The 11952-nt window shown below is 36.2% G+C and overlaps 1 protein-coding gene across 4 annotated transcripts in view; it reads left to right on the forward strand.

Moving 5' to 3' along the window:
• Positions 1-11952, forward strand: part of WDFY3 (WD repeat and FYVE domain containing 3) — a 182869-nt gene that overhangs the window by 22367 nt on the left and 148550 nt on the right. For all 4 annotated transcript variants that reach the window (XM_006768666.2, XM_006768667.2, XM_006768668.2 and 1 more), the window contains exon 3: positions 8819-8928. In XM_006768666.2, the coding sequence (XP_006768729.1) occupies positions 8819-8928 (110 nt within the window). The remainder of the gene's footprint in view (positions 1-8818; positions 8929-11952) is intronic.

Below are 11952 nucleotides of genomic sequence, written 5' to 3' on the forward strand. Positions count from 1 at the left end.
CCTTATATAATAATATCCTTCCCTCTATTTTCCCTTTCTAATCAGGTATATCCCTAAGACGCGCGCGCGCGCGCGCACGCGCGCGCACACACACACACACACACACACACACACACACACACCCTCTCTCTCTCTCTCATTTTCTTTTTTTTTCAAATCTATTTTTATTGATTTCAGAGAGGAAGGGAGAGGGAGAAGCATCAATGATGAGAGAAAATCATTGATCAGCTGCTTCCTGCAGTCCCCACACTGGGGGACAAGCCGGCAACCCTGGCATGTGCCCTGACCTAGAATCAAATCGTGACCTCCTGGTTCATAGGTAGATGCTCAACCACTGAGCCACGCCTGCCAGGCTGTCTCTCATTTTCTTATCTTCATCTCTGACTTTGTTTTTTTTTACTCTACTTGCTAAGAGAGCTCTTGAGTTTTATAATCTATCCCTTCCTTGGAGGTTTTTATTTGTGACATTGTAATTTAAATTATAGGAGTTTTTTTCTTTTTTATTGTTTTTCTTAAAATGGATTTTCTTCACTTAGCTATCTGAGGTTTTGTTTTTCTTTTCAGATTTTATAGTCTGTTTCTTTAAGGTTTCCTTTTTTTGTTAATTTTTCTTTCTGTCTTTTATGTTGGAATACGTCCTCACATATCTCATCCTTGGCCATCTGTTCCTGTATAAGAATGGATAGAAAGCTGCTGGGTGGCTTTGTATTTATGGGTGGAGCTTGCAACTCAGGACATTAGCCCAGGGTGATCTTGCTGGGCCATTTTGTTGGCCATCTTTCCCTGGCTAAACAGAATCCCTAGAGAAGAATGTCCAGTCTTACCTAAACCATACATGTCCGACTCTGAGCATGTTGGAAGCCAAGTAGGGGAAAGGTATGAGGGCCCTCAGCATTCAGTACTTGAGTTTTAGTACTTTGTCTCCATGAGCCCATAGCTGTGCCTGGTGTGGTATCATCATCCCCCTTGCCCAATCCAAACACTGCTCTTATTCTTTACATTGAGTAAACCTACAGTCTAGTGCTCATTTTGTAATGGGGATCTGGGATCCAGATGCTTTTTTTTTTTAACTTGTTTACTCATTCTCAGTGACAGTCTATAGAATGACATTTATTTTTTTAAATTAAATGTATTGGGTGACACTGGTCAAAAGGGTCATATAGTTTGCAGGAGTACATTTCTAGGATACATGATCTGTATATTGCATCGTGTGCCTAGCTGCTCTTAAAAGTATTTCCCCAATCCTTCAGTGTACAGTTTCACACTACCTCTGCTTTCAGAGGTACCTAGTGCCACCAGTTCCTGAGCCTCTTGGTTCTTGTAGTTTTGTTGTATGGTTTTTTTTTTTGTGCATTTTTTAAGATGTAGAATTTACTAAGTCAATTACCACTAACTTCTTTGCTATTTTAGTATCCAAGCTGTTGCTGTCATCTTTCCTATTCTTTTTGTCCTTATGGGTTTATGATTTTACAAAATACTTCCACAGCCATTTTAGTTGTGTGTCTTAGTCTGCTCAAGCTGCCATAACAAAATACTATAGACCAGTGGCTTAAACAATAGAAAAAATTTTTTTTTACATTTCTGGAGGCTGAAAGTCTAAGATCACAGCTTCAGCATGATTGGTTTCTGGTGAGATCTCTCTTCCTGGCTTGCAGAGGGTACATTCTCCATGTAGTCTTACCAGGAGGAGAGAAGAGAGAGCTCTGGCCTCTCTTTTTTTAAGGGCACTAATCCTATCATGAAGGCCCCACCCTCATGGCCTCACCTGACCCTAATTGCCTTCCAAAGGCTCCATCATCCAATACCAATACATTACGAGTTAGGGCTTCGACATATGAAGTCTGGGAGGGACACATTTCTGGCCATAGGAAGGGCTTTCAGGAGAGAGCAGAGACCAATCTTTGTGCTCAGCTCTGGAGCCCATTAGGAAGTTTCTGGAGCAATAGCCATTAAATATTTTTAGACAGAGAACAAAATCCCTTATTCAGAAGCATTACATTTTATGAATTGACATAGGGACTTTAAAGTGAGACAGTTTTAGTTGTATTTTCAGTCCTTCAAGGAAGTCCAAGGAAAGATAGTAAGGTAATTTAAGGTAACTTTCCTGCCCCTATCTTCTCCCTTCTCTCCCAAGTTGGATTGCATCTTTTGTTATCTTTCCTAATTTCAGTTATTCCTGTCGAAATAAGAAGCTGGTCTTAAATATAAGATTTGTGTGTGTTTTAGCTATTTAGCTATTTTAAATAAGGGAATTTCTCTGTCACAAATTGACTCCTATCATTGCATTTTCTTTCTTGAACAATATTTACTCATAGATTAGAAAAAAAATTTCCCAAAACTTTATTTTCTTCCTTCTCTGTTGCTGTCTTTGTAAATACCTAATCAGCATGTTTGTAAAAAAAAAAAAACAACCTTTTTCTAACAGGAAATTACATAGTTCATAGAGTCCCTTGTGCCCTTTGTCCTTCTCCACTAATGACATCTTATTTCCCAGCTATTTTTAAGATATAATTTTTTCATATTATGTACTTCCATGTAATTTTTAGGTTTAAACTTTTGAAATTTACTCACTTTAGAATCTAGCGAGATTCAATTAAATTTGTGTAAATTTTACCTACATAAGAAAAACCTTTCTTAATCACCTTATTTCAAATAGATATTTTCTAATCTATCCCACACCAGTTAGTATACTTGTATTTGTAGTCACTTTAAATACTTCCTTTAGAGCTTTGTCGTCATTTAAAGCATCTTTTTATTTACTTCTTTAATTTTATTGTCTATTGTATTCACTCCTGTATCACTTAGAACAGCAATTTTCAACCTTTTTTTATCTTATGGAACACAAACTAATTATTAAAATTCTTCGGCACACCAAAAAACTTATTGCAATTTTTGCCAGTCTGACAAATAATAAAATATAATTTTTATATATCAATATCAATATACAAAATTATACTGAACATTGGAAGTTTTTTTTGGTCAGTGTTGTTATCAGAAATAGTTTCATGGAGATTTTTTTTATCATTTGTACTGAAACAATTCTATACTTTCAAGATCTAAGTACATCCTGAATCATCTTACTCTTTTTTACCCCATCTGTATTTTCTGATTGATTGATTAATTTTTATTGTGGTAAAAATCACATAACTATATCTGCCCTCCTAACAAACTTTTAAGTGTACAGTTCCCTATAAAGCCCAGTGTTGTACAGTAGATCTCCAGAACTTTTTCATTATGCATAACTGTAACTTTACACCCATCGATCAGCAGCTCCTCATTTCCTTTTCTTCCCAGCTCTTGACAGTCACCATTCTGCTTTCTGCTTCTATGAATTTGACTACTTTCGATACCTCACATAACCATTTATTTTACAGGAAATTATCATTGACAGTAATTGTTATGGTTAATATTTCATATAATTTTTCTCCAAAAAAATCAGGTGAAATGAGCCCTCTATTATTTTTATGAAAAATAGCTATATTTGTTTGTCATATTATTTTTCCAGAACTCCTCCGAATTTGGTGTGCAATACTGGTTATTTTGTTTGTTGCCTACCCAGTACTTGCATAACAAGTCTTTTTATCAGATCTTTTCTGACATGGATTATAGATATCTCAGTAGGAACCCTGCTTATCTGCAATTCTGTTGTTTAAATCTATCAGAGTTAATAAGAATGGAAACGTTTTGGCAATATCAATATACAAAACGTATACATGGACTGATTTGTAATACAAGGAACCTTCACAGCTCTAGTTCTCTGTCTCCCTTACTTCTCTCTTTATTGTTAACTCTCTGTGGCTTTTGTTAAAAAATATGTAGTGACTCTCAATTAATTAGAGAAAATACATAACTTTGTGGCTGTATTGTTTACAAGCTATAGCCTAAGATATTTTCTTTACCTTGTGTAGTTAAGTTTAGAATGCAGTCTGCTTAATTCTAAGGGAACAATAATCAGTTTTCACCATTAAAGCAGAAAATTCCCACCTGTGAAAAAATAGCTTTAGTTTATGATTAATGACTTTGGTGCATGTGAGGTGCCACTGTTAAACCCAGTGGTGCAATCCGAAATGGGCAGCAGCCAAGTGGTAGAGAAACCCGGTGATGCCTACTACAGTTGGCATCTCGTGCAGCATCTTGTGGAACTAGTGTAATGTAGTGAATCCCCAATTAGACAACCCAGCCTTTTTTTTTAAACAGAAAATCATTGTGCCCAGCTGTCCTCCATGGATTTCAAAGCCACAACACCTTCAGGTAATTTTATTCCCAAGGTGTGATTATGTTATCATCAAATGAAAAGAAGCATGGAAGTCATGAATTCTAATACTGTTTTTCTGACTAACTTATGGAAGGTTTTTTAGGGGGTCAGGAGACAGATGGGAAGGGTTGTTGAGGGTTTGGTTTCTTCTTTACTGGAGTAAATGTAACAATACTATTGACATGTCTCACATTGTCAATCTGAAGCATAAGTTTGAAAATGGCTACACTTTAAATGGACTGCAAAAATAAAGGACTTTGCAAAGGAAAAATTGTTGTATTGCATTTATTATTAACAAGTTTTATGTTCTGATTGTTCTGAATGCTCATTGAATTCACTTATATTCTCTCAATATAGACTAGGAACTTAAATTTATTTTACAATTGTCTACATTCTATTCATTATTTAATCTAATAATGAATCACACTAACTCCATTTCTGTATTTTTGAATCTAACTGTATGTATTGGAATGCAGTGTGAAAGCTAAAGCTTGAATCAAATGATTGGCACCTTGCAATATGAGATAATGTTTTTTTCATTAACTCTTACAACCTTGGGTTAAACCATCATTTAAATTTGTATTTGTTACATATAAGTGAAATTAAAAGATTCCAGTGCAATATTTTTTTTTGAATAGGAGTGTTTTTCTTTCAAAAGTTCTAAAGGTGTTTTGAATGGCAGCACTAAAAAGAGTAGGTGAAAATAAAATGTTTCCAAATACTTTTGTTACATATAGACTTCTTTGTCTGTATAAGCATATAATTCAAAGCCAGATAATATAATTTTACATTATTCCTGATGTAACTTAAGTCTTCTTCACTTTATCAAAAAGAGCACTTCAGTTGGTAAAGTTGTTAGAGGGATATTATTAATAATTATACTGTCTTGATCCTTTTCAAGGTTTTTTCCCCACAGGTATTATCTTATTTAATCAGATCAGCAATCTATTAAACTGTTGTAATGCTTATAACAAATAGAGCATTGTGGGGTTTTTTTATTCCATTATTTGTCTTTTCTTATTTTGAAGAATAGCTTCGTGTTCATTGTCAACCAAAACAGAAGAAAGCATACACTCCTATAAATGCGGTTGATCAAATATAATTTTTTCAAGCCAAGAGTACATTTTTGGTGGTTTTTATTGGTTTGTTTGTTTTTAGTGTTTTTATTTATTTTAGAGGGAGTGGAAGGGAGAGGGATAGAAACATGGATGAGAAATAACAATTGGCTGCCTCCTGCATGCTCCCTACTGGGGATTGAGCCCATGACCTAGGCATGTACCCTGACCAGGAATTGAACAGGTGACCTCTTGGTTCATGGCTCCATGTTCAATGACTTAGCCACACCAGCTGGGCCATTTTTGGTGTTTTGGTTCTCAAAATAAGCATTAGCATTCGTTGTTTATATTTGACAACTTATTGAATAGCAGTAAAAATACATATTTGTCCAGTTTTCTCTTAACATTAATAGTGGGTAGAATTCAGATTCACTCAGAGTGGTCATATCTATAGGTTTCTAACTTCTTTATCAGAAAGATAACTTTGCCTCTTAAATTGAGTTCTTCAAAATCTCCTTTTACCCACCCCTTGAGAAGCATAAGTGGTACTGATCAGTTCATTTACTAATGAATGTTTTTTTATGAAATGGAATTTCATTACAGTCTGTAATTGTGAAATAATTACTTGAAGATTCAGATAGTTTTTTAAGAGATGTTGAGTTACAAAGTTGAAAATACACAATTTAAAACCAAAGTTGCCTAATTGTGAAGAAGCTTAAGAAATGAAAGCATAGCATGTCAGCCTTTCACTGAGAATTTAAGCTAACTGGGAAGGAGTTGTCTTCCTTCCATGAGCATTTAATTCCTATCAAGGAACGAGGACTCCTCATGTAATGTAGCAAATGGCTGGGTCCATTATAAGCTTGCAGGAAAAATTTGCAGGTCACCTTTTACCATTGACCCCAAACCATGATTGTTAATGAAGGTTTTTCGGTGGTATTGTTTTGTTTTCTCCCTCTCTAATGAACCTTCACAATTTAATCAGCCTTAAACATTGCTTTCTCTATCTTACTCCCCTTTTCAAAACTTGCAGGAATTTCCGTTACTCCTAGTAAATCCAAACCTCTTAATTTTCATCAGAAGTTGAGCTCATTGTGTCCTTCTTTAATCAACCTTGGTTGGTTTATTCACCCATTTAACAGATACTTATTGAGCCCCCATTTTGTGCAGTCACGTGCTTCACACTGAGGACCCCCAGTGAACAAGGTAGGCAAGGAGATTGCTCACCTTCTGTTTATTCTCTAGAACGGGGTGAGAGGCTGTAAAGCAGTGAACATTTGAATATAATAACTTCACTTTTGAGATATTAAATCAGGGGTCCTCAAACTACAGCCCGCGGGCCACATGCAAATACAAATATTGTATTTGTTCCCGTTTTGTTTTTTTACTTCAAAATAAGATATGTGCAGTGTGCATAGGAATTTGTTCATAGTTTTTTTTAAACTATAGTCCGGCCCTCCAACAGACAGTGAACTGGCCCCCTGTTTAAAAAGTTTGAGGACCCCTGTATTAAGTAATAATAACCCAGTCATCTGTTGGCTTCCCTCTTTTCCAGGTTGTGTTTTTTGTTTTGTTTTGTTTGTTTTTTTATCACTGTCTTTTGTCTCTTACAGGCTAGACAGTCTGGACTTGAATGTAAGTTCTGTCACTGACTAGCTATGTGACTCTAGGCAAGTTAACTTAACCTCTCCATTTCTTAATTTCTCTTATAAGGGGTATAATAATAGAAAGTAGCTCATATAGTTCTTGTAACAATTAAATGAGTTAAATCTACAAGTAGTTAACATTCATCTTGTTTATCCATATGAAAATTGACAAACTCTCTACTGATGAAATTAAGTATATGGTTAGGGATTTATCCATTTCCTCTTATCTCTAAAAAAATAATGAGCTAAATTAACTTTCAAAGATTCTTGCAACATCACAGTTCTGTGAATGATTCTCCCCCTGTTTTCTCTCTTCCTACTGTCAGCTGTTCAAGTCACCACTTATGTATATCATGAAGGCAACCTCCTAATTTCTTCCCTCCACTGGTCTCTGCCTTCCCAGTTTGTCATATACATTATTAGTAAGTTAATAGTCGTAGGGTAATCCTCTCAGCACCTCCTTTGTTCAAGAAACTGCATTTGCTCCCTCTTGCCCAAAGAGTCAAATACAGTCCTTAGCTTACCTTCCATCATAAATAGGCATGAGTTTCCTATCACTACGTTGACTTTCTTCTAATCTAATTCTCAAAGTATGCTCTTCTAGAATGTTAACCCAGTATTATTACAGTTCTTTGTCTTGATCAGTACGTTATGCTCTTTCCTCTAGCTACCCTTTTATTTCTGCTCCTAATTGCTTGGTTTCATTCCCACTGGCCCCCACTTCCTAGACAAACCTATACAGGTTTCCCTGTTATCCAAAAGTAGAACTTGCCTATGAAAGCTTTTATAAACTGAAACGGCATAATTTGAAGAAATATGTAACTTTAATTTATATGGAAAAATTTTGGTCATTCCCAGATTCCAGAAATAACCTTTCAGATCATACCAAATCACACATAAAACCTAAAATAACACTAACATACAGTTAATGCAGGAATGATAACGATAAATATACACCATGCTTTGTACACCCATCAGTCCCCTCAAGCAGCAGAATTTCGATTTTATTCGTTACTGGATGCTCCCTAAAAGAGACCACTTTACTACTAGCACAACCAAGATTCTAGCTTCCAAGATTCTTTCTGCATGTTAAATAGTATGAATATTGGCTACATGAAGTTCAACACACTTACAATGTATTTTCTTCCTCGTGTTCGAAATGCTTAATTGTGTCCAGTTTTACGCTAAACTTAACATCCTTATGAGCTCTCTTAGGCTTTTCCGATACCATAACACATCTTGCTAATGAATACACAAAATAAATCGAGGTAACGTACAGATGCTCACAGACATAGATCAAAGCTGCGGAGTTGGATGCTGGGATGTAGTTCCCGGGGAGGGAGCTAGCAGGGTCACGCTCACTGCACCTGGTGCACTGCCTCTAGAACAGCTCCCTGCAAGACAAGTGCTAAATTTTCATTTTTCACCTTTTTTTGTTAAAGTAAAAATCATTTTCTGATTTCTTTTAGTTAGCAAAAAACAGGGACTTATATAGGTCTTTCATCAAAAAGTGAAGCAGCCCAGTGTGAACTTTGAAAAGTAGAGAACACCTATACTTGCTTTCTAGGCAGGCTTAGTTCGCACTTTAACTCTTCCACGGCTCATTTTGACTATTTTGTGACATACCTTCCACTAAAATATGTAGGTTGAGTTTTACATTTCCGAAGGATAGGATGATATACTATGTGTGCCATGAAAACATTGCTCTTTACTGTGTGTACATAGAGCATGTAATAGTGCTGATACAAAGTGTGTGCTTAGTAAATGATCATTTCTTTGCAGATTTTAAGGAAGAACCTCTTTATATGTGATTCCTCCCCTCGCCCCCACCTAATAGCTTGCCTTTTCCTTTGCTTTTATAGAGGCTGCAAGTCGGGCCATTGTCCAGTTCCTAGAAATCAATCAGAGTGAAGAAGCCAGTAGAGGCTGGATGCTTCTGACAACAATTAACTTGTTAGCATCCTCTGGTCAGGTGAGTTCTTTGTTTTCATATTTGATACCTCAACCTCTTTTTTTAATCCTCTTGGGATTTTGTAAAATTAAACTTATTGTCATATCTGAATAAGCTTTTATGATGATCATAATATTCTTCTAATTCAGTGGTTCTCATCCTTCTGGCCCTTTAAATACAGTTCCTCATGTTGTGACCCAACCATAAAATTATTTTCGTTGCTACTTCATAACTGTAATGTTGCTACTGTTATGAATTGTCATGTAAGTATCTGATATTCAGGATGGTCTTAGGTGACCCCTGTGAAAGGGTCGTTCGACCACCAAAGGGGTCGCAACCCTCAGGTTGAGAACCGCTGTTCTAATTCGTTTTATACATTATTTCATGCTTCTGACAACATCCAGATGAGGAGGTTGATGTTTTAGGCGTTTTACACATGAGGAAATACCTAACTTGGAATAGTGGTTTTATCTTTGTGATGTCAAGACACATAGAACATCACACGGTTTCCACAGCACACTGGGCAGGGAGGGCCACCTGTGGCTGGAGGTGACTAGCCCAGGAGCTCTGACTTCATCAGACCAGCCCAGGAATTCTTTTACCCACATTAGGGAAGCTCTGGCTAAGAGGAATCATCTAATGTTCAGCTAAGGGCACTTAGCTAATAAATAAGTGACCTGGAAAATACTTTTAGATTTTTCTAATTTTTAAGGAAAATATGAAAATACTACCATTTCTGAAAATATATATTCCCTTACCACTTGATTTATTCTGGAGATCGGTTTTTCCCCTCTAAGTCAACTGTATCAACATCTGTCATGATATATGTTGTCTCTGCTCATTTGTACCTGATTTTAGGCCTGTGATATTTTGGGGATTAAGTAAATTTATTCAACCTTCTACAGTCCAGAGTATAGTTACCTATCAAAGTTAGTACCAACACTGAGAATGGCTATTGTCTTTATTACGTTGGGCTTTTAAACACCTCACATTACTTAATAACACAAATGATGCTAGTTCTTAGTAACCATACCCTGAAACTAGTCACTAGCTCAGAGTGAGTAGCACTTGGACATTTTCCCCCTTGGAATGGATTGTTTCTTTCTTTCGCTTGCTGGTGTATGTGTGTGTGTGTGCGTTTTTCTCTTTTTCAGTCAGAAAAAGGACCAGACTAACTTGTCCTGGTTTACCTGATACTTTCTGAGTTTTAGCATAGAAGCCTCGCATCCCAAGAAACCCCTCAATGGAGATGTTTATTCCCCCTAAGTAACTTTCAGATAGCCCTAAAGTGGACCCCTATTTCCATGTATTTGGGACCATACCAGATGACTTTCAAAATACCAGTTTTATTGGCTGTTGATAGTAGTTACAAATGCCTCTACATTACTGTGCTGAAGCTTGGTTTGGTTTAGAGTAAAATGTAAAATAATAATTTTATTTGGCATATTTCTGTTTTATTCATATTTTCTATTGATGCTGTAGTTTTCTTTCTCAGTTGTGACAGAGACTATGTTCTACCTAATACCTAACATATAGTAGAAAACAATTAAATGTGATTAACTGAAGCATGCAGAAGTTGATAAATTGTCTTAAAAGTATAAGAAAAGAATCAGGAGAGAAACTGGTCACTTTTTAAAAATTGCAGAAGTTGCCGATTACCGGTTTGGATACCAAGTTGTACTTTTAATTTGTCAGTTATAATATGAAAATGAAAAATCATATCTTTTTGCTTAACAGAAAGAGAAAGCTACCAATAGTCCAACTGGGAAATGAGAAAAGAGACATTTTAAAAACATATGTGTTGTATTTTAGACTTTTTTGTTTGTGTGCCATTTTCTGTTGGCAGCAGTGAAATGCAGAGATGACTAAAACATGGTTCTGAATCAATATGTAGGTGACAGATGAAGTGGATGAAGCTAATGCTATAAAATGCAGTAGTGAATGTATGCAGTGCTATGAAAACAGAATTATGAGCCTTATACATTTTATAGGTGAGGATAGGAGGAAAGGTGAGAAATTAATGACAGTTTCAGACACAAAAAAGTATTTAAACTGAACATTAGATGTATGGAGATATGAAACATCTGACGTGTAAGGCGTAGGTAGGAAAAGCAGGGGGGTTTTGAATATTAGAGGTAGGAAATGGTACTGGATCTGTAAAAACAGCCAGATCTTGCAGTGAATATTCTTTAGGCTCTCTCTTTCCTCCCCATCATCTTGCTGCTGCATTAGTTCAATCCCATTTCATAGGGTTTTCTGTATCTGTTTCCTAATAATTAGCCTGGCCTTCCTGCTCTGTAATCTAACTTATGATCTACATTGCCACCCACTAATTCTCTGAAATCTGGTTCTATTACTTATTTATTTGTAACACTTATTGAGTCCCCAGTGCCAACAAAATAAAAATCAAACTGGAATGGGAGACTGCATAAGTCATTGAGCATATAAAGTGTGGACCACTTAACCTGAGGCAGGGTATATATAAGTGAGGGCCACAATCCCTGCACTTGTAAGGCAGCGATCATGCAGTAATGGAATTTACCTCATCGGGATAATGTGAGGAGTAGGTGAGATAATAATTCAAAGTACTCAGCCTTGTGTCTGTGCTATAATAAACACTTATTAAAAATTAGACATTATTATTGTGGCTTTTCAGGATTCAGGTTCCTGAAACATATTGTATGTACTGTGTGGCCTAATCTTTGTATCTTCCAAGTGATCTTTCTCCTCAGATTTTAATTCCACTTTTTATTCCATTCCTGGCAGTGTTGATGCATCCCTTTTATATTAGCCAGTATGTCCTCCCACTGTGACCCTTATGAGATTAAATCAGTTACTGATGAGCCTGCTTCTCCTGATAGACTAGGGTCTCCTGAAGGACAGGGACATGTGTCCAGCTCCCAGCACACTGCCTAACATACCCTGGGCATTCAGTAAATGCTCACCTCTGGCATGGTTAACCTTTTTATTAAAAACTGCACCATGGAAAATTTTGGGTAATTATTATAGCATACTTCTTTAAAATACTGAAATGTTTACCATGAG

The sequence above is a fragment of the Myotis davidii genome, unplaced genomic scaffold (genome assembly GCF_000327345.1).
Source record: "Myotis davidii unplaced genomic scaffold, ASM32734v1 scaffold420, whole genome shotgun sequence".
Taxonomy (NCBI): domain Eukaryota; kingdom Metazoa; phylum Chordata; class Mammalia; order Chiroptera; family Vespertilionidae; genus Myotis; species Myotis davidii.